We start from the raw sequence: 23,955 nt of genomic DNA, 5'->3' as shown, positions 1-23,955 counted from the left end.
TGAGTTCTATAACAGAAATCAATACAAAGATCATCTTTGCATCTGTTAGATATTTATATACATGCATACAAATCTAGATTGAATGCATCATGATGAAAATATTCATACAATCTTCTTGATTAAAATCCTGCAACCTAAGTGGCAATCATTCAGTCCTGTGCAAGAGTCTTCAGCCACCCCTCATGGCTTTTGTAGTGTGCTAGGAGAATGGGATATAGGTGCTGCGATTTATCGGAACAAATTCAAACATAAATAAAAGTACACTGTAAAAAGCAACAAAAAATGTTTTTGCATCTCTAACAGGCCTGAAAGTCAGTATTGCATGAATACATTTACAACCTCATGCAGATGAGCTGGGCTGAAAATGAGTGAAAAAGTGGCAAATGTCCAATCAAAAACTTGCTGAAGATACATTTTTTTAAAAATGCAACAAAGTCTGGCTCCTTGGAAGAAAAGTATAAATTTATGAGGGGTGGATTAAGAATGTTGCACAGTACTGTATACTTACAGCAGTTTGTGAAAAAACTCACAAGGATTTCCATTTTTTTTATGTATATGGACACAAACAGCTGCTTTAGTCTGATAGCAATTTTTGAAACCGTCATGAAATTTCCAGCAGTTACTTAGAGTCACCTTCAAACAAGATCCATAACCAGTTTAAATTATACATGTGGTTTTATTTATAGTGTTGTGTAACAGTTTCTAAATAAGTTAATTCAAACTATTCCCTATACTTAACTAATTGATTTACAATGAGACTGGCTGCTTAGTAGGAGGATGATATAACTCAAAATCTAAAATAAATATCATATCTAACTAATGAGAGTCTGTTTGCATATTGAAAGACAAGGTAAAACTAGAACTGAAAGAAAGACTTCAACTTTATGAATGAACTGTTTCTAAATTTCAATAAGATTAGCCTTGAAAATGTGTACTTACCTCTTTTCCATCTCTGTGTGTTTAAACACCACTTTGCACTCAGTCATTACATGTTATTAATCTCTGGCTCTCTTCTGCAGCGTGTATTTTGTTCTGTCCTCCTCCTATCATCCCCATAGGTCACCGCAGATGGCTGCCCCTCCCCCAGCCTGATTCTGCCATAGGTTTCTTCTTGTTAAAGGGAGTTTTTTCTTCCCAGTCACCAGCATTTGGTGACTGTGGGGTCATTTGATTACAATATAAAGCGCCTTGAGGTTATTGTAATTGTAATCTGATGCAATATAAATTGAATTCTAATAAATTGAATTGAATTTGTATCTGTATTACCTATGTTTAACTTCTGGACCAACTTCTTTGAGCTGTGTCACCACAGCTGCAGTGTCAGAGATGTTTTTCAATTTGCTAAACTCCAGAGAGATTTTAGTGAGTACATAAAACTGCCCTCCAAAAGCCCATGCCACCATTCTACGAAACTACTTCCTGCTTGTATCGCCGCATAAATGCTTCCACATTCAATTACTCTTGATCAGATCTTTTTATATGAATCCATGGCACAAACTTCCACTTGCAGCGCATGAAATGCTCTGTGGGTGTATTGTTTTTAAAAGATAACTCTGCTGGCTGCACCGAGCCATCCGCACAGATGCTATTTCCCTGCTTGCTGACTAGAACCATGCTATTGATGGTGTTATTACAACTGCATGCATTGCTAGACTTTCCTTGGCTACTTTCCTTCCCAAGTTCATTATGCACACAATCTGTGACAGAGTACATTAGTTCTACGCACTGTACAGCTGCCAGCCCCTGTAATCTAATAGTAATGTATAAATTTCTTCTGGCAGGCAATAAAACTCAGATTAGTTTCTCGCCAAAGGTACACTCGTTGCAGCAGTTGACAGACATGTGAAGAGAGCATTAGCATATCATTGGCATGGGTTCTCTGGGGACAGAGTACTTCCCCATCACCTGCACTGTCTAATACACAAAAATGCACAGAAATGCAGTGATTTGGTTAATAACTGTTTGATTTAATGCACACTCAGTCAGACTGGGCTTCTGTATGGGTTCACCAGCATTGCAGGCGGTGGGAGAAAGCAAAAACAAAAGTTATCAAGCAGATTATGTAAATTAGAGTGCAAAATCTGTTTTATGTAGATGATGTTGGGTTTTTTTTAAAACCCAGATAACTGTAAATCTTATTACTGTATTTCCCTGCTCATATTTGTATTTGTTTGGTTGTTTTTTTGGCTACAAGACAGTGATAAAGGCAAACAATGCAAAGTTAGCTGGAATTGAATTAAGGGAGAATGAGACAAAAGTACATTTTGTGCATTTTGCTCTTTTGCATTATTCATAAGGGGTTGTTACATATTATTTTTGTGTGAAAATGAATATAAATATTTTTTCTCAGCTGTCGGCTGTTAAATGCTTTAAGCGTTTGCAGGATATTACCTCAGTTGGGAGGCAGTCATTCCAGCACAATAATGCTTTCATTCGCTTTCTGCATTATAAAAAGATGTGGAAGAACACACACACACACACACACACACACACACACACACACACACACACACACACACACACACACACACACACACACACACACACACACAAGGATCCTTATTTTTTTAAACCATTATCAGACATACACCGAGCATATAAAGATGATCTGTATCGTTTAACATCCTCACTGTATGTCAGAGGGTCACCTTCTTTGACGAGGTAGTGGGAGGCAAAATGATGTTTTGTAGATGTTTAACTGCTTTTTCAAGGTCCCTCATATCACCCCCCCACCACCACCACCACCACCCCACACCCCCTCTGTATTAAGCCCCCACCCTCAAGGCCTGCTCTATATTCATGACATAAATGCTGCTCATACCAAATGTGTGAATAGTTCCCATCATGCTCCAGTAAACAGTGGCTGCCCTCGCACCACTGGAGCTGCACCAGCACCTTTATTGATTTGTACGCAATAAAGGAGCAGAAAACTACTTCTGGAAATTAGATTTTTATACGACAGAAATATGCCAGCTGATATTGCATTACTTTAGCACATTCGCAGCATTTTTTTCTTAAACAAAGTTAGAAATTAAAATCCAGTCCTGCGGGTGTTGCTGTTTTTCAGGTTTAATCTTCACCCCTGCTGCTATCACCAAAAGGATCTTTGGTAACTAAAAAGAGAATTTTGCCCTCAGGGAAGGTATCCATGAACACTGTGTCTCTCTTACTTTCCTATATGCTAAGGTTACTTTATAAGGGGATTGTGCATTCAAGTAAAAAAAAGAAGAAGAAATTTAGACTCTGCTGATTTACTTTGCTGCTGGTTTCATTTTCCAGACTGACAAACTCACAGAATGAGGCTCCACCCTGTCCCGCTGCTATAGACTGTGGACATATAGTGATATACTTTAGCAGGAGAATAAAATGATAACCATTTGTTCTGCTGGGAAGAAATATTTCTATCAATATTCTTCTGTAGATGCACTCATTTTCTACACATCATCCATTGTATCACATTTGTGGTGATGTGGATCCTGCATTCAATCAAATGTCTTTTGTACTCGTGCACTCATGCTGAGAGTTTGCATTTGTAGTCATACATATTCAATGCAAAGAGAAGCTGCTATGCTGGTGCTCATATGATGCATTGCATTTCTGCGCGAGTCGACCAATTGAAAGAAAACAGACAAATGAACCACATGATTACCTTCAACTGCGTTGTGATCATTTCAGAATAACTGTTGGAAACTATTTCCATGAGCTGCCTGAATGTTGTAAGTTTGGTCGTTTTCACCCGAGACTTTCATTCATGGTTGTGTATAAAATATATTGCATACAAATGCATTCTGCTTTACTGGACCAGCATAAACTAATACCCTGAGCAATTTTCAGAATCTCATACCAGGTATAATTTCACAGGTAGGCATAGTGGTGGCTCACATCGCATGGAAAACAGACGTTTTTGTCAGCTGTTTTTATCTGTGCATAATTACTTTTAAACAATATCGTTTTAAAGTTAAGTGACTTCAAATGCCCATGTGAATAAGCACATATTGCAAATCTCTGTTTTGCAATATGGTGTGCAATGTCAAAGTTGTGCAATGTCAAATGTATTTAACCCAAACTATCATCATTTTCACAACTGTCCAACCCTAACCAAACCTAAAGGCTAAAGACACTGCTTTCACATCTGTCTGATCAACAAGATCTGTAAGTCCAAGTTTCTGTCCCAAATCATCCATAAATTACATCAATTTCTAACCCTAACCCAGCTTACAAGTACACAGACACTACTGTCACATCTGCCGGCTCCACTAGATCCGTCAGATCCAGGTGGTCAGAATCTTTCTGCCCAAAACCTTTCATTAGCGCTGACCTTTTCTAAATTACAGGCTCTGATGACCGGGACTCTCCTCACATTTGGTGAGTTCACAGGATCTGTCAGAAGCAGGTGGTGGTGATCTTTCTGTCTAAAATTATGCAGGTGCCATTTATAGGCCTTTCCGATGGCCTTGTCAAGCAGAGACAAAATAAATGTCAAGTCTGCAACACATGGTACCAGATCGTATCACCTGACCTGATTTCTCGGTTTGAGGCACAACACATGAAATAATGAAAAGACTTTCTCATCTTCAGCTTCCACAACAGTAGAGCTTCATGTTAATGCTTGCTGGTTGGTATCGCTGAAAGTAGTAGATGATAGTGACTGATACATCACTTATCTTTTAGCTAACTGTATTTGGAGTGCAGTCACTCCACTAGAGCTGTTTGATTTCAGCTCCATGTGTTTCTTTCAGGCATAGTAGTTTGCTTGGAATTTAGGAGGGATGAGGTGAAGCCCCTTTGTAGTTCTTGCACCTTCTACTACCAGACTTTCAATGTCAAACAAATGTTGAAGAACACAGGGATGTGTGATATTGGTGTGCTAACTTACTACAGAATAAACATAATAAATGGGACAAATGTCACACCAGTTTTTTTTTTCCAGGAGAAAGAACCTTAATGGAAATGTGTTTTCTTTTAATTTTCCAAGCCCTCATTAAACTTTTGACTTTTAACCTGTGGTCAGATACAAAGATACAAATTTGAAGTTCTTATCCCACTGTTCATAACTGGGGAGACTCTAGGGTACGTTTGAGATATATACATATATCATATGTGCTTTCACTGTTGTTACAGTAAATATAATGCAATATACTAGAAAAAATGTTAAATAGATATTGTTGATATATTCTAGTATTTTTTAGCAACTTCACTCAACTTTGAGTACACTTCTTCAACTTATTGTTAATGCAAATATTTAATTTGCCAATCACACTGGGGCAACTTTGTGCAATTAAGTGAGTGGACATGGTCAAGACGACCTGCTGTAGTTCAAACCAAGCATCAAAATGGTGAAGAAAACGATTTTGGAATGGTTGTTAGCGTAAGACGTTCTGGTCTGAGTATTTCAGAAACTGCTGGTCTACTGGGAAATGGGCCACAAAAGCAGAAGACATGCAGTGTACCACACCTATTAGATGAAAACAGGAAAGACAGAAATATGTCACAACTTTGTCTGATCTGAGTCTCAATTTCTGCTGCAACATTTGAATGTTAGGAATTCCAATTTGGCTACCTTGTGTCAGTGGTTCATGCTGGTGGTGTAATGGTATGGACGATATTTTCTTGGTGCATATTTCTTTGGGCCCCTTAATACAAATTGAACATTGTTTAAATGTCTTAACCTACCTGGGTATGCAGTCCATATCGATCCGTTTATGACCACACTGTATCAACCAAGCTCAAATATATATGCACAGTTGTTAGAATGTCGATAATTACACTGATTTTACATTTAAAAGTACTAAATATCATCGCATTTTAGTAACAGCCTGCTCTAACAGTAAGCATTCATGTCTTACTGTTAACATGAAAACTCCACAGGATATCTTATAATCAAACTTTCAGAAACTAGTAGACATTGCAGCAAAAGCAGCCTGGTAATATTCTATTACTGCAGGTTTGTTTTGCAGTTAAATAGCTTCAAAAGGGACACACAGGACATTTTTGCTCTAGCCGCTTGGACGGTTAACCCAACCCTGGAATATGACTCTGAGATGGATGGCCCTTGGATTTTTAAATAAATAGAATTCTAATGTTGACTCTGCTATGTGACGACACACATTAATGCTACACAAACATCAACCCTCCAGCAGCAACTGCCAGAGAGCTGAGGCAATGAACTCTCCTCCTGAGGGACATTACTATTGATAACCGAGTTACGAATCATTTAATACCATTAGAGCTCCTCTACCCCTGTGCCTCACATGGAAATATCATTCCTATCCCGAATACCCACGCTGTGAGATTATCAAGGGTGATGATGCAGTGGAATGGTGGAAGATTTGTCAAGTTAATAAAATGAGCACTTGGGAGAGCTATTTCATGGCATCACTGAAGTATGTTTAAAGTAAAAGAGAAGAGATGACAACCATGGAAGTTGTGCACGGAGCCCGCTGCTAACTCAAACACATGCTCATTTTGTTGACTGATATCGGTCATAGACAATGCTTTTGATTAATTAATGGTTGTGTTGCTCCTTTCTGAAGAGTAGGATGATGAATTCATCTATATAATCTCATAGTTATCTACAGTAGACTGTGCCAAAATAGATTTTCTGAAGCTAATTAAAAAAAGACTACAGGGAGCTGTATGCATCATAATATGAGACTTTTATTTAGTGCAACATAACAAAACAAACCTAAGTGAGCATTATTTCAACTTACATATATAGCTCTACTGTAAAAAGGAATCCAAAAATAGCCATTAAAACTAAATAAAAACTAAATATGCATGGGTGGGGTGATGCAGCGGGCTCTTCCCTATTTCAGTGACACCAGGACCTGAATGGTAGAGAGAGAACTGGAAGGCTGCCAAATAAAAACTGTTCACTGTAAATAAATGCTTCACAAGCACGCTGCGCCTGGTGAGTCATGACTGGGGTTTTCAATATTGTTTTAAGGTTGTTACCCACTCTAGATTATTATTTGATTTGGTATAAGTACAATAAATTACATCTTCTAAAGTACAAACCAAGAACATATCCTCCATACCATTACACCACCAACATGAACCTTTGACACAAGGCAGCCAAATTTGAATTCCTAACATTCAAATGTTGCAGCAGAAATTGAGACTCAGCTTGATCTAATGATCTGAAGGCAGTTGGGACCACATTCACCAACAGGCCTGTCTTGAGTTTGCCTGGGAACATCTAAATGATTCAGAGAAGCCTTGGGAGAAAGTGCTGTGGTCAGATGGAACCAAAATCAAGAAGAGAAATGCTTAGTATAATGCAAAGACCACCATCGTTATAGTCAAACACAAAGGTGAAAATATTATGGTTTGGGGTTGGTTTGTTGATAACCTTACAGGAAGACTTCACTATATTGAAAAGTCAATGAATGGGGCCATGTACTATAAAATCTTAGACAAGAACCTCCTTCCTTTAGCTAGAACATTGAAGAGACACATGGAACAGTAATGGTTGTGGATAGGTTTTTCAGCTTGTCAATGGCTTAAAAGATACGAAAGGCAACAGAAGAGTGGCTAAAGAAATGCACATTAAAGTTACTAAGTGGCCTGGTTAGTCTCTAGATCTCAATCCAATAGAAAATCTGTGGGGGGAGCTGAAACGTCAAGTTGAGATGTGTGTAAACTTGGTGACCAATAACTAGACACGCATTACTGCTGTGCTTGCCAAGTTTCTCCACCAAGCCTAACTAATGTTTTATTTAGGGATCAAATATTTATTTGACTTTATTTCAACATGCAAATTCATTTAGAACTTTTATGTAATGTGTTCATTTGGTTCTTTGGTTTATATTCTGTCTCTCTCGACTAAAATGAAAATACCATAAAATTAGAGACTGTTCGTTTCTTTGTAAGTGAAGAAACTTAGAAATTCAGCACAGAATCAAATAATTACTTCCCCCACCTATATGTGTACCAGTACCCAGGATAAGGGAAACAGCGTGCTTTCTTTAGTACTTGTTTTAATTTATTCCCCTTTTTATCTTCTATATTCTTCCATTTTTTATGGTAAACTAGCGAACTTAAGTGTTGTAGCATTTTTCAAAATAAGCACATGAAATTCCACTCCTTGGGTCAGTTTAAGTGGGGCCACCAGGCTTGATGGAAACCCTGCTTAGAGCTTGTTGAGTCCATTATGGTTTATGTATCTTCTAGTCTGCAAATATAAATTTTCCAGCTAGGTGGTTGATATATTTAGTCTGTAAGGGACCAAAAATTTTCGTAGTTGGTGGAGACCAAAACATACAGCAGAAATTAGAAGAGAAATAACAATTTAACATAAACCAGAGACAAAGGAGATTGCAAAGAAGAGCGTCTGGACTTCTTTAAGTTGCTTGAAGACGTTTCGCCTCTCATCCGAGAAGCTTCTTCAGTTCTAAGGTCAAATGGTGGGGAGTCTCAGATTTAAACCTAGTGGGAGTATCCCCCCACAGAGGGACAAAAGCGCCCCCTGATGATCCTCAGCCAAGGTGTGAAAATGGGTGTGGGTCCCAATCAGCCAGGGTTTTGGATGAGCTCATTGTGAAACCTGGCCCCACCTTATCATGCGAATTCCTGAGGTCAGATGGCCCAGGATGTGAGTGGGCGTTAAGGCGTCTGGGGAGGGAACTCAAAACTGGATTATAGATGGCAGACAGTTGGTGTCGTAAACCACCGCCTCTGTTCAAAGATGGTCGCTCACAGTGGACATAGATGGCTTCTTTCACTCCTCTTTCAAACCATCTGTCCTCTCTGTCCAAAATGTGAACATTGGCATCCTCGAAAGAGTGTCCTTTATTCTTAAGAGGCAGATGGACTGTGGAGGTGTCTCTTCTATGTTGTGCCATGCGCTTGTGAAGTGGCTGTTTGGTCTCTCCAATGTAGAGGTCTGGGCATTCCTCGCTACACTGTACAGCATACACCACATTGTTAAGTTTGTGTTTTGGAGTTTTGTCTTTCGGGTGAACCAGTTTTTGTATGAGCGTGTTGCTGGGTCTGAAATGCACCGGGATGTCATGCTTGGAGAAAACTCTCCTGAGTTTTTCTGATACACGGGCTACATAGGGGATGACAATGTTGTTGCGTCTGTCCTTCTTATCCTCCCTCGCTCGTGTCTGGTCTTCTTTTCTGTGCCTCTTTGCTGACTTTAAGAATGCCCATTTAGGATAGCCGCACGTTTTGAGTGCTTCTTTTACATGCGTGTGTTCCCTCTTTTTTCCTTCAGGCTTAGAGGGAACACGTTCTGCCCGGTGGTGTATGGTCCTAATTACTCCAAGTTTGTGTTCCAGAGGGTGATGGGAGTCAAAGAGGAGGTACTGGTCCGTATGTGTGGGCTTCCGGTAAACTTCGATGTTGAGGTTGCCATTCTCTTCAATGTGCACAGCGCAGTCCAGGAAAGGCAAACAGTTATCCTTTGTGTCTTCCCTGGTGAACTTGATGTTTTTATCCACGGCGTTAATGTGCGCAGTGAAGGATTCCACTTCTTGTGTCTTGATTTTGACCCAGGTGTCGTCTACATATCTGTACCAGTGGCTGGGTACTCTTCCTTTGAAAGAGCCAAGAGCCTTCCTTTCCACTTCCTCCATGTAAAGGTTGGCTACAATAGGTGACACGGGGGAGCCCATGGCACAGCCATGTTTTTGTCTGTAGAAGCCTTCGTTGTATTTGAAGTATGTTGTGGTAAGGCAGAGGTCTAACAGTGTGCAGATCTGATCGGGTGTGAAGTTGGTCCTGTTTTCCAAGGAGCTGTCGTCTTGTAGTCGTTTTCTGACAGTCTCCACTGCCTCCGTGGTGGGTATGCAAGTGAAGAGAGAGACTACATCAAAGGACACCATGGTTTCATCTGGATCCAGGGTAAGTTTCTGGACCTTGTCGGTGAAGTCGGTGGAGTTCTTGATGTGGTGTGGGGTGTTCCCCACGAGAGGTGCAAGGATGGTAGCAAGGTGTTTTGCAATGTTATAAGTGGCTGAGTTTATGCTACTGACTATGGGTCTGAGTGGGACATCTTCCTTGTGGATTTTAGGAAGTCCGTAAATGCAGGGTATGGCATCCCCTGGATAAAGGCGGTGATATGTAAGGCGGTCAGTGATTTTGTCCTTTTCAAGGTCCTGAAGGCAAGCTATAACTTTCTTTTTGTAGCTGCTTGTGGGGTCTCGCTTTAAGGCTTCATAGGTATTGTTGTCACTGAGGAGAGTAGTGATCTTTGTGTGGTAATCTGTAGTGTTTAGGACCACGGTGCATCTTCCCTTATCAGCTGGTAAAACAGTGATGTTGTGGTCTTTGCTCAGGGAAGCGACGGCCTTCTTTTCTTGTATTGTGAGGTTGGACGGAGGGACTTTGGCACTGGAGAGGGTGGCTGAGACTTTCATTCTGATTTGCTCTGCTTCTGTCTGTGATAATTTATTAATCCGTATGGCAGTTTCTGTGGCTGTGATGAGGTCCACTATGGGCAACTGTTGTGGAGAAATGGCAAAATTGAGTCCTTTAGCTAATACTCTCTTTTCAGGTTCAGTGAGATTCCGGTCTGAAAAGTTCTTTACCCATTTCTCCTGACTGTCTTCAGGTATGTTTTCTTCTCTGAGTTGTGTAGATTCAGACTGAGGAGTGAGTGTTTTTGAAAGCAAGGTGTGAAATTTCCTGCGTTGTCTTTCTTTTCCTTTAGAGTGTTGGGCCTGTTGAGCCTTCTCCACAAACTTGTAAACCTCTTCTAAGATTGGAGAGGGTAGAAGGGTTTCCAGTTCCTGCAGAGTCTGGCTGATCTTGATCTGGAGGGCATCTATAGTGAAATGGACCTGTCTTATCCTTTCCCTTAAAAGCTGATTTTGTGTTCTCTGTAGAATCAAGTCTGCTCTGTATCCCCTGACAGTGGATCCAAGGCGCAGGCTCTTAGGAACAACTCTGCTTTGTCTGCATCTTAGGTTGAAACGGAGATGGTTCCTATAATCCGCTAGTTTTCTTGATTCCCTTTCATACTCCCGCACCAGTTGAAAGGTGTTCCTCCCAAAATGTACGACAATGTGGTGTATGCTGTACAGTGTAGCGAGGAATGCCCAGACCTCTACATTGGAGAGACCAAACAGCCACTTCACAAGCGCATGGCACAACATAGAAGAGACACCTCCACAGGACAAGACTCAACAGTCCATCTGCCTCTTAAGAATAAAGGACACTCTTTCGAGGATGCCAATGTTCACATTTTGGACAGAGAGGACAGATGGTTTGAAAGAGGAGTGAAAGAAGCCATCTATGTCCACTGTGAGCGACCATCTTTGAACAGAGGCGGTGGTTTACGACACCAACTGTCTGCCATCTATAATCCAGTTTTGAGTTCCCTCCCCAGACGCCTTAACGCCCACTCACATCCTGGGCCATCTGACTTCAGGAATTCGCATGATAAGGTGGGGCCAGGTTTCACAATGAATTCACCCAAAACCCTGGCTGATTGGGACCCACACCCATTTTCATACCTTGGCTCAGGCGATTAGAGGATCATCAGGGGGTGCTTTTGTCCCTCTGTGGGGGGATACTCCCACTAGGTTTAAATCTGGGACTCCCCACCATTTGACCTTAGAAATGAAGAAGCTTCTCGGATGAGAGGTGAAACGTCTTCAAGCAACTTAAAGAAGTCCAGACGCTCTTCTTTGCAATCTCCTTTGACTACGATGACCTGGATGACTGAGAACCTTCACAGACATAAACCAGAGACACATTCTGGGGCCTGATCAACCCTGGCAGGGCCTCCTTGGATGAGGGTGTCTATTGATAACGGCCGAAACACCTGATGAATCCAAGGTCCACTACTGACGATGTGTCCCAAAATTTAATGTGATAATCTAGATCAGATCTCTAATCCCTAAACCTAACCAAAGAAGGTAAAAAAATAAATAAAAATGGTAGATTAGCTTGGGATAAAAGGCTGAAACACCCTGTGAAGTTGAGGCACACAACGATGTGTCCCGCTGGTAAAATTTCTGGGCTGCCTTTCCTCATAACAGCCATCCCTCAAGACTTTCTTCATTTAAAGCAATGCATTATCAGGGATTATAACATCTAGTCCTTTACTGAATCATTAGTGAACTTTGAGCACTCATCAGGAGGGCAAACACAAATTTACATTATACTAATGTTGGTAATGTTTGAATATGTAACTTTGCACCTTTTTGGCAACATGCTAACCATAGCATCTCTGTCAAATGCTAACAGTTCAAGTGTTCTGTTGACGTGTTTTTTCTTTCAGCACCTAGTCACCTCAAAAATGTAAACAAGCAAAACACTGTAATACTGTTAGGTATGTTTATAGCTGAATAGAAATAAACTACCGTCCAACTTGGCACACACTGATAAAAAAAAAACTAGCAGCAAAACAAACCTTTTTCACAATAAAGCACAAAGGCAGATACACAGCAAATATGTGCTTTTTGATATACTATTGAACTGTGATGCTCTAAAACACTCTAGCACTATGTAGCTCAGACCTAACAAGGACTGCTTTCACAACGCTAGGGTTAAGGGTGGATTCCCACTGGGGCTACATATGCTGATATGATATGCAAGCTCATCGTACTATCATACACTTTGAATGAAAGCCCCATATCAAATAGCATATGTTAGAGAACGGCTGCACTCTAAAACATATTAGCATTCCTAATGCAGCCTTTTGGCTATATAATATACTGTTTGGTGTTTCCTCATGGGTGCCTACCCCATCGGATGTGTTTGATGAAAAAAAAAACAAAACACAAAAGTTTCAATAAAGTAAAGCATCAGTGGTAATCAAGTCATGATTGTCAGCCTCTCAAATCTATGTAAATATTTCTTTTGAAATATTGTGCATCAATGGTCAAGAATCACACAGGAAGAAAACCTTTCAGAATAGGCAGGGTACTAATTTCTCCCATGTCAATAGTCTCAGTGAAGCGGAATGCAAAAGACCCACAGGACATGCTGCTTTTTAAATAACAGACATGCCCTTTTAGTCCAAAGATATGCCCCATTGTTTATGCATAGTGTTCCTTCATGCAGAACATGTGTGTAATATCAGCTGATCAAAACCAACTTCTATCACATTTTACAAACAAAACAATCAGCTGCACATTTATTCCTCCAGTTTCAATCTGCTTTTCCTGCCCCCCACCCCCCACCCACCACCAAAAAAAAAAAGAGTGTCTCTTGGACTGTTACATATTTCATATGTCACTGTTAGGAGTGTAGCTTTGTGATTTGTATCCCAGGAGGGCTGATTACATTTCCTCCCTGGATTTCTGCTTTAGTGTCCATTGGAGAACTTTAATCAATTACAGTAGTGCAACTATCAGTATAGTAAGGTCTGATGATAATGTTCCTGGCTATGTTAATACGGTTATACACTCAGCTTTCATTAACACTGATAAGTTCAGTTTCATTGTCTGGGAGTTGTGAAAAGGTATTCTGGATAAAAAGGGATATTATTAAATATCTGATGTTACAATGGCATGTACACTAACTCTAAGACTAGAGTTCTGTTACCAGCTGCTAATATCACCATACTTGTACTATACCTGCTTGTTGGCATACTAAAATTTGTTAGTTATAGTACTTATTAGCTTTGCAAGTGTCCATACATTACACATTTGATGTCACCAAATACAAGATTTTGAGCTGGAAGATATGAAATATTTGTCCAGTGTTCTTTTCGTATACCCCTGGATATTGTGCACATTTGATGTGCATTTGATGAAACACTTAGATACTTGCACACCTTGTATATCAGTTAATATATAGTAGCATTTATTCTACTTCAAGCTCTTTGAATGTGTTACAAAGTCTCTACGACAAGCCTTTTAGCCATTAATATTGATCATTTCAATCTTTCTGCCCTTACGTGAAATTGTAAAATTGAGTCATGTATATAAAAGTCATAAAGTAATTTCAGGGTAGTGATAGAAAAGCAAGAAGGCTTTCATCAACGTCACTAGACCATCTTCTGGGAATCATGAGTGTCTACATAGTCCATTAAAGATTATATATATTATATTATCTTATGGCCTCTGACAGTCGACTCATCTCTGTGCTTGTCCTGCTAGACCTTAGTGCAGCGTTCAACACTGTTGACCATAATATTCTATTAGAGCAATTAGAGCATGCTTGTAGGTATTATAGGTACTGCACTGCAGTGGTTTGTATGATATCTATCTAATAGACTCTAATTTGTTCATGTAAATAGAGAGTCCTCTTCACACACTGAGGTTAACTATGGAGTTCCACAGGGTTCAGCGCTAGGACCAGTTCTGTTTACATTACACATGCTTCCCTTAGGCAGTATCATCAGAAGACATAGCATACATTTTCACTGCTATGCAGATGACACCCAACTCTATCTGTCCATGAAGCCAGATAACACACACCAATTAGTTAAACTGCAGGAATGTCTTAAAGACATAAAGACCTGGATGGCCTCTAACTTTCTGCTTCTTAATTCAGATAAAACTGAGGTCATTGTACTCGGCCCTGAAAATCTTAGAAATATGGTATCTAACCAGATTCTTACTCTGGATGGCATTACCTTGGCCTCCAGTAACGCTGTGAGGAACCTTGGAGTCATTTTTGACCAGGACATGTCCTTCAACGCACATATTAAGCAAATATGTAAGACTGCTTTCTTCCATTTGCACAACATCTCTAAAGTTAGAAATATCCTGTCTCAGAGTGATGCTGAAAAACTAGTTCATGCATTTATTACTTCCAGGCTGGACTACTGCAATTCATTATTATCAGGAAGTCCTAAACACTCCTTGAAAAGCCTTCAGTTAATCCAAAATGTTGCAGCAAGAGTCCTGACAGGGACTAGAAAGAGAGAGCATATTTCTCCTGTATTGGCTTCCCTTCATTCCCTGTTAAATCCAGAATTGAATTCAAAATCCTGCTCCTCACATACAAGGTCTTAAATTATCAGGCCCCATCTTATTTTAATGACCTTGTAGTACCATATCACCCTATTAGAGCACTTCACTCTCACACTGCAGGCTTACTTGTTGTTCCGAGAGTATTTAAAAGTAGAATGGGCAGGAGAGCCTTCAGTTTTCAGGCCCCTCTTCTGTGGAACCAGCTTCCAGTTTGGATTTGGGAGACAGACACTCTCTACTTTTAAGATTAGGCTTAAAACTTTCCTTTTTGCTAAATTATATAGTTAGGGTGGGATCAGCTCACCCTGAATCCTCCCTTAGTTAATGCTGCAATACGCGTAGGCTGCTGGGGGATTCCCATGATGCATTGAGTTTTTCCTTTCCAGTCACCTTTCTCAGTCACTATGTGTTAATAGACCTCTCTGTATTGAATCATGTTTGTTATTAATCTCTGTCTCTCTTCCACAGCATGTCTTTTATCCTGTCTTCCTTCTCTCACCCCAACCGGTCGCAGCAGATGGCCGCCCCTCCCTGAGCCTGGTTCTGCTGGAGGTTTCTTCCTGTTAAAAGTGTTTTTCCTTCCCACTGTCACCAAAGTGCTTGCTCATAGAGGGTCATATGATTGTTGGGGTTTTCTCTGTATGTATTATTGTAGGGTCTACCTTACAATATAAAGCACCTTGAGGTGACTGTTGTTGTGATTTGGAGCTATATAAATAAAACTGAATTGAAATTGAATATATCCATTATAGATTATTTCCATAATAATATGTAATATACAGAGTATATAGACATGGTATCCCCACAGAACAAACGGATGCTGTTTGGTTTGGTACCAAGGCAAGTCTAATGTTTTACCCTCTGAACATCCACAAAGACTTACCCTAGGGTTAAGTTTAATTTAGATATCTCCTTTCAAATTAACTATATCACATGTATTTTGGCCTTACAGTTCTTCCTTAGAAAGATATCATTTAGATATGCTAACTAGGTAAAAATTCCATTTAAAGTTATAGATATGAACAGTAATCCTCACATAAAGCAGGTCACAAGTGACATGTAAAAACTTTAAACGTGTTTTGGTATCAGACCAAATGACATGCATTTATTCTATGGGGGCACTGACTCTGATTATAAGTAGAGTTCTTGGTAATTAAAAAATTAGTCATGGAGATTTTTCCTAAATAAACAGAAATATTAACCAGTTTGAGAAGCTGGAGGAAAATACTGGGGCTCACCAGTGCCAGTAGGATACATCTCTTGTAAACAATGGATAGCAGCACATAATATGGTAATTCATTTGATTAAGATAAGATAATTGTGTCTGGTCAGACTGGCCTTCTTTGTCACACAGCTATTATGGTACTAGATACTGTGAGGTAGAAAAACAAAAAAACAAAAACAAAGATATATAAAAATAAATTTCTGGAATGTATTGAGCAACCCATTTTTAAGAGTATAAGGATGTATATTCACTGTCTTGAAGCACTACAAGCAGCTCTAGCAAAGAATTATATCTGCACTTTATCAAAACAGCTCTTTTATTAAAACCTCATCAGAACTGTGCTGAAGCACAGTTGTGTTTACTGGGTTATGTAACAATTTACAGATGCAATTAGCAATTTAGTCTGTGATGACAGTGCAGCTTAAATTTAAAGCATGGAGCAGTGGAGGATAACATGCATGTAAATGTACAAAGACAGCTCAGCATATGAGTTTTTCTGCATTTAGCCTTCACTGCAGTATGTGTGTGTGTGTGTGTCTGTTTTCATTGTTCTACATTCAATCTTTTTCCACGGTCCAAGCATAGTACAGCAGGATTAAAGATGCATGAGATTATCTCCATGTTCAGCTGGGTGGAATGAAGAGTGATCATGTTGAACACATTGACCTTGTTCTAAGAGTTATTGGCTTCCTCTCACCTTTGCAGAGGGCTTCTGTATTTAACATTGTACGGGACTACTTAATTAGCACCTTGGTTTACTGCCAAACTATTGTCCGTGAGCACAGTCTCTCCCTGACTGCTATCCTATTAACATTGTTAGACTTGTACTTGTATATACTGTATCCTAACATGGTTTGTATTACTGTTTACTGTGATAATTGCACAAAAATACATGGTTCAACATAAAATTCTCAAATGTTTTCCTTACGGTTCTTGTGAAATGTATCTTTTTGTTTTAGTGTTTTGTATTTTTTTTATGTATTCTTCACTAAATACAAAACAGTATCAGTACTAGGATGTGGATGACTATGAAATGTAAATTTAAAAAGTTAAATTAAATCAATATATTTGAGCCAAATAGCATGCAGACCTTTTTCCTTCTCCTTTGCAGAACATGTCAACTCCACAACAAAATATCAACAAATCAATAGTTTTAAAGCGAGAACCTTCTTCCCGTGAGACATTGAATATTTTTTCAAAAAAACTGCTAAATTACTAGCAACGGCACTGTTCTTATAGATAACCACCCTAAACAAGTTGACTGTCGAAAACCTAAAACTGTCGACAGGACAATCCTGAACAGCAAATCAGGTTTATTCTTAATCTTTGTAAAATGGATACTGAAACTATGCTTTACTGTCCAAGAGGTGTACACCAGCAGGTGCGCAATGGGCTACAAAAGTAGTACACCTAGCAGATTTTCTTGCTTACAATATGCACATGACAAGCAATTATCATTTGAGTGAAAGGGAGCCATTCTTGACTCCACTATCTAGTTCCCAAAGTACATCCTTGGTAGCCTGTCATAAATGATTACAGTGAACAGCTTGGGTAGTAATTTTAGCTTTCATTCATTGTTTCTAACCTAGCTACCAGTCTGGCAGCTCATGTTCTTTTTCTCATTAGACTTTGCAGTGTTGCTGGATTTTTCTGTCCACCTAATAACAGCTGGTGTACATTTCATTTTAACTCACCATGTACTGGTAAACACCAACCCTAGAGGGAAAAATCTGGTTCCTTTCCTCTAATACCAGCTTGCTGCTAACTTTGTGTTCCAGTCAGGGTTGGGCATGTAGAGTCAGATGGTTTTATCAGAACATTTTTGGCTGGAAACAGCTGTCTTCTCTCATTAAGTTGTGCAGTACTACGCCAACACAATGTGGTGAAAGATGCTAAAATGTTTTTGCAGAGTTAAGGGAAATATCAGAGACAGCTTCTTATTCTGTGTGTTCATCACTCTCAAGGACTTCATCACTTTAAGATTGGAGAAAGTAATTTCAGACATTTAGAAAGTTTTTTCAGAACTACTGATTATTGCAGGTGCAAAGAGAGGCAGCATCATTAGAAGACATAGCATACATTTTCACTGCTATGCCGATGACACCCAGCTCTATCTGTCCATGAAGCCAGATAACACACACCAATTAGTTAAACTGCAGGAATGTCTTAAAGACATAAAGACCTGGATGGCCGCTAACTTTCTGCTTCTTAATTCAGATAAAACTGAGGTTATTGTACTCGGCCCTGAAAATCTTAGAAATATGGTATCTAACCAGATTCATACTCTGGATGGCATTACCTTGGCCTCCAGTAACGCTGTGAGGAACCTTGGAGTCATTTTTGACCAGGACATGTCCTTCAACGCACATATTAAACAAATATGTAAGACTGCTTTCTTCCATTTGCGCAACATCTCTAAAATTAGAAATATCCTGTCTCAGAGTGACGCTGAAAAACTAGTTCATGCATTTATTACTTCCAGGCTGGACTACTGTAATTCATTATTATCAGGATGTCCAAAAAACTCACTGAAAAGCCTTCAGCTAATCCAAAATGCTGCAGCAAGAGTACTGACAGGGACTAGAAAGAGAGAGCATATTTCTCCTGTTTTGGCTTCCCTTCATTGGCTTCCTGTTAAGTCCAGAATTGAATTCAAAATCCTGCTCCTCACATACAAGGTCTTAAATAATCAGGCCCCATCTTATCTTAATGACCTTGTAGTACCATATCACCCTATTAGAGCACTTCGCTCTCGCTCTGCAGGCCTACTTGTTGTTCCTAGAGTATTTAAAAGTAGAATGTGAGGCAGAGCCTTCAGTTTTCAGGCCCCTCTTCTGTGGAACCAGCTTCCAGTTTGGATTCGGGAGACAGACACTATCTCTACTTTTAAGATTAGGCTTAAAACTTTCCTTTTTGCTAAAGCATATAGTTAGGGCTGGACCAGGTGACCCTGAATCCTCCCTTAGTTATGCTGCAATAGACGTAGGCTGCCGGGGGATTCCCATGATGCATTGAGTTTTTCCTTTCCAGTCACCTTTCTCACTCACTATGTATTAATAGACCTCTCTGCATTGAATCATATCTGTTATTAACCTCTGTCTCTCTTCCACAGCATGTCTTTTATCCTGTCTTCCTTCTCTCACCCCAACCGGTCGCAGCAGATGGCCGCCCCTCCCTGAGCCTGGTTCTGCCGGAGGTTTCTTCCTGTTAAAAGGGAGTTTTTCCTTCCCACTGTCGCCAAAGTGCTTGCTCATAGGGGGTCATATGATTGTTGGGTTTTTCTCTGTATCTATGAAGCGCCTTGAGGCGACTTTTGTTGTGATTTGGCGCTATATAAATAAAATTGAATTGAATTGAATTGAAAGAGCTTAGAGTTAACTGTGATCATCTCTAACTAACCTTCCACGCAGGTACACGTTGTTTGAATTCTGTGTTTGAGTCATCATTTGATGATAGATACCGCTGACTGGTAATATTTGAATGCTCCTCTTCTTCCTTTCTCTTTACAGAGGTAACAGTGAAAGGATAATGAACTGCTTTTTGAGATAGCAAAATCAGAAGTTGCATGAACAGCGGAGACGCTTTCTGTGGCAGTGAGATTCAGTGCAGATCTCATCCATCATTTATGCATGACTCTCCATTACAGGTTCATTTGAATGAGAGGATGGTATATCCCCCTCGATTTTTTTGAGATCTAAAGGTCAGTGATTGAATATAGTCCTCATGCTGAAAGTAATCTGATTTTCCTCTCATAGTTGTGCAGTAATGCCTGGGCTCTTGGAGTTCAGTAAATAACAGAGCAGACTTAGTATGCCACAGAATTGTTGCATTAATCTTTCTGTGGAATTGGTGGGATTACTCTCTGTCAATTTACAATTTGGAGCTGGGTTTACTATTCAAAGCTTTGCAACATTCTCTCTTGCACAAACCTGGTGCATATTGCAGCTTATTTGATTGAGCCCAGCATGTGCTGAACCACCTCTAGTGTCTGGATAGCTATTGTATCATTTGACAAGATGTTGAGAGGAGGAAATGAGCCTTGGCATAATGATCATCCTGTGGTTTTACGCACCTGGCCACTGGTTTGTACAGAGTCTTTCAAAGTAACTTTGGACTAATGCCTCCAGGATGCCATGTTGACTATATTTGTACCAATGTTGTGTTTTGTTCTATTGTAGGTGTCTTAACATAGTGTGCATTGAAATTAGCAAAGTAAGACCTTATCACCTTTCTATAAAAAGATTTTTCTCTAGGATTTTTTTTCAAACTGTTAAACTTGTTTTTGATGAGCTGCAGTAGCTCATCATAAACAAGTTAAACCGGTTGACAGGATTTCCAGAACAGCAAATCAGGTCTGTTGTTGATTTTATTATTATCTTTTGTCTTTGTATAATGAATTGCTAAACTATACTTATAGAGTTCAAGTGATGTACACCTCTTTAACAGGTTTTTAGTTGCTGTAACTGTAGGAAAAAAATAATTCATTTGGACCAACAGTTACATATCTTACTTTGAAATTGGGTTTCACAGTTACTTCCATCTTTGTCCTGAATGCTTGTAACAAATGTTACATGCTACTTGCTTAAAAACATATGGCAACGTTAATAAGATAAAAGAGATCAAAGAGTAGTATCTGTTTTCTTTTCAGTGTGTTAGAGGAAACTAAAGTAGACTTAAAAGTAATAGTATATGAGTTATATTTGGATTTGTCAGCTATGCGAACACATCTGGTAAAGGTTATGATTTCCCCATATATATAAATTGACTAATTTTTCTGACTATTATTTTTTAAATTTGCAATCTGTATAAACTGCAGAAGAGCAGGGGCGGATCTAGAGGGATGGCATGGGTGGCATGTGCCACACTAAAATGATCTCTTGCCACCCCTAGTGCCACCCTAGTTTTGCATATGAGAGTGTTGTTTATTAAAATACGATAGCATTAGCACTTTTCTCATTAACTTTGTCCAGATTTCTGACATTTGGTGTAAATTAAGCACGTAACAACTTGATTTTTTCTCACAAAAAAGGAGTGAAAGTTAAGTTAGACTTGTGTTGGTAAATGAACCACCCCATGTTGTGTAGCTTTCTGGATTTTATACTTATTGGGCTACATATTTATTTATCATACAGGCTATACAGTACATACAATCAAAATTCACTTGTTTTATGTAACTGAAATATTTAATTACGTGAGCTACAGAAAAGAATTAAAATTAAGTTATAAAAAATAATTAAGTTATAGATTATATTTATATGAAACATGTATACTTGCTGCATTTGAATCATTTTAACCATATGTAACACCTGGGTAGGTTTTGATTTTGCCATCCCATTGGATTTACATTCCACTCTAAGAAAATTTCTCTAGATCCACCCCTGCAGAAGAGCACCATTATTTAGGTTTGCCCTGTCCATGTGTGCTAGGACCTGAATTGGTCTCCACACCAGTTTGGCTTGGCTGAAAACGGGCAAACATTTTCATATGAATAAATGACACACTAGCTTTGAATATTAAATTCCTAAGATATCCATATTTTAATAAGAGTAATGTAACACCTTGCTTATTTTTAGATGCTTTGTTCTCGATGTTTTTTTTTCATACATGCAATGATAAAGTAGTCACATAAAGTGAAATATTTCAATTTTTTTATGTTAAATTCTGCTGATTATGGCTTTTTGTACCTACAATAATCATAAATTCTATATCAAATTCAATAATGCCTTCTTAATAACTTGGCCTTTAATCAGGTTTGTGTTTGACAATGAAAAGTCCCAGAAGCCATTTTTCAAATGGCTATGCTCTCATAGTAAAGGTAGCACTAGTCGAGAAATGTTAGCATCAGTGAAGATTTTACTGCTTCTGAGTAAAAAAGATACTTATTTTAACTGTTCGTTAACATGTTATTATGTTAGCTCTGTTCATTCTGTGATATGAGTTATACTGTTGGAATCTGTGCAATGCTAGTTTTTGTTTATATGGATAACATGAGAGGAACATTCAGAAGCACTGTGACTGTGCATACACCACATAAGTCATAACTAAATGTAACAAAAACAATAACTAACTACATGAGCAAATTTGATTCAGTTTGTACATGCAAGATTCATGTGGCCAGAAGCCTGTGATTTTCATTAGGTCTGTTAAATTACTAAATGTAAATCTGTGATTGTAACATTTACAGACCAGCTGACTGCCTGCCTCCTTCCGCTTCAACTTTTCACTGCACTTCCACCCCAGACTCCCAATTCCCATGTCACATTTCTCTACAGCTCAAACTGCTATAGAACGTTGCAATCCACACTTAGTATGCCACGGTACCATTACATCAGTCTTTCCCTGAAATTACTGAACGCATTCAATACATGATTTTGTGTCAGTGAAGCAGCTTTTAAAGCATTATCTGTCATACTGGCTAGATGAATGGGAAAAAATTAGCATGCCTCGCACACACCTCATTTGAATGACCACTGAAGGGACATATTTACAAAAGGACACGTAGGCTCTTTATAGTCCCGTCTGAACGAGACATCAGACGGCTTTGATAACAGCAGCCTGGTGGCCACCCCAGCTGGGGGGCTCAGATCAACCAAGAGAGACAGCTGGGGGCCCAGCAGAATAGACCATCCATGGCACAGCGTGAACTCTGCATCATCCCTGACTGTTTTTCTTTCCCCTCCTCTGTTTTTAGGCTCTGGAGAACAAACTGATGGGTGATGAAATGGGTTTGGATCAGAGTGAGCTGTGGTTTAACTCACCAGTGCTGACAGGATTTGGCATTTAGGTGTGCAATTATTTATTTAGCTCCTTTTTCCTTCCTCACATGAGGACAATTGTTTTTCATGCCTATATACGTGATTTGGGTTAACAGAATTTAAATACATTCTGACTATGAGCCCCACAAGAGCTTTTAAGCTAACAGTGATGGGGAACAATCTCTTGGAAAGTGATGGAAGGCCTATAATTACTTGCCAAAGATGTGGTCTTTATATCAACAAATTACCAGGTGTACAAAGCAGGCTCTGTGGTCTCAGAGAACCGGCAAAGATAAAGCCTCTCTGCTTTTTCCTCCTGGTGTTTGTTTATTGACTGTAATCCCATCAAAGACTTCCCTGCTTTTTGTTTTTCTTTTCTGAATACCCCCCCCCCCCCCCCCGGTCTTGGACTTACCTCCCCCCAGGATTGGCATCATGGAGTACGCTCACTGGTGATTACGCACTTCCAGACAAACGTCTGGGAGCATAAATACAGCTAATCCTCTTCATCACCACAGTCTCTCCAATACAGTTAGTTTTTTCTAAGAGTAAATATCAAAACAAGGGAATGGACTGACAACTGGATAAAGTCTACTTAAAAAAGAAGCCTCTGCTTCGTCTGCAGCATTTGAATGGAAACATGACTCTGACATTCTTCGATGCCTGTTATATAGAAGAAATTATTTGATCAGACTGTTTCCCTTTGCTCCACAAATGTGACAAATAAACATTACAAGTAGACATATTTAGCTCATTCTCAGTATGTTAATTCATGCTCCACATCTTTATTCTTGGACCTGGACAAAGGTTGGTGTGATTTAAAGTAGTCAAAGAGGCTGTAGTTTACCATATCCTGGACTTTTTTTTTTCTTTCCAAACCACAGTACTGACAAACAAGGGAATCCTTTATTCTGTCATCTATTATATTATTTGTTTAACCGCTTAACATCTGCCATATTTATTGTGTTCATGAGAACCATCTTACTTATATGGTAAACAATTAGCAATGGCCTACATGCTATAAGCGATACAAGTATTTTCCGGAATGCCAAATCTTTGCTCAAGCTTTCATCAGTTTCAGCCAGACACAGATTGTAGT

The 23,955-nt window shown here is 39.3% G+C and overlaps 1 protein-coding gene across 1 annotated transcript in view; it reads right to left on the bottom strand.

The window, feature by feature from the left end:
* Positions 1 to 8,477: 8,477 nt before the first annotated feature.
* LOC146375739 (uncharacterized) overlaps positions 8,478 to 23,955 on the bottom strand; it is a 36,886-nt gene continuing 21,408 nt past the window's right edge. The window contains exon 2 of the mRNA XM_084946736.1: positions 8,478 to 11,078. Within this exon, the coding sequence (XP_084802862.1) occupies positions 8,478 to 11,078 (2,601 nt within the window). The remainder of the gene's footprint in view (positions 11,079 to 23,955) is intronic.

The sequence above is a fragment of the Perissodus microlepis genome, chromosome 12 (assembly GCF_051167445.1).
Source record: "Perissodus microlepis isolate ML-2025 ecotype Zambia chromosome 12, ASM5116744v1, whole genome shotgun sequence".
In the NCBI taxonomy this organism is placed as follows: Eukaryota; Metazoa; Chordata; class Actinopteri; order Cichliformes; family Cichlidae; genus Perissodus; species Perissodus microlepis.
This window is presented reverse-complemented; position numbering and strand designations above follow the sequence as displayed.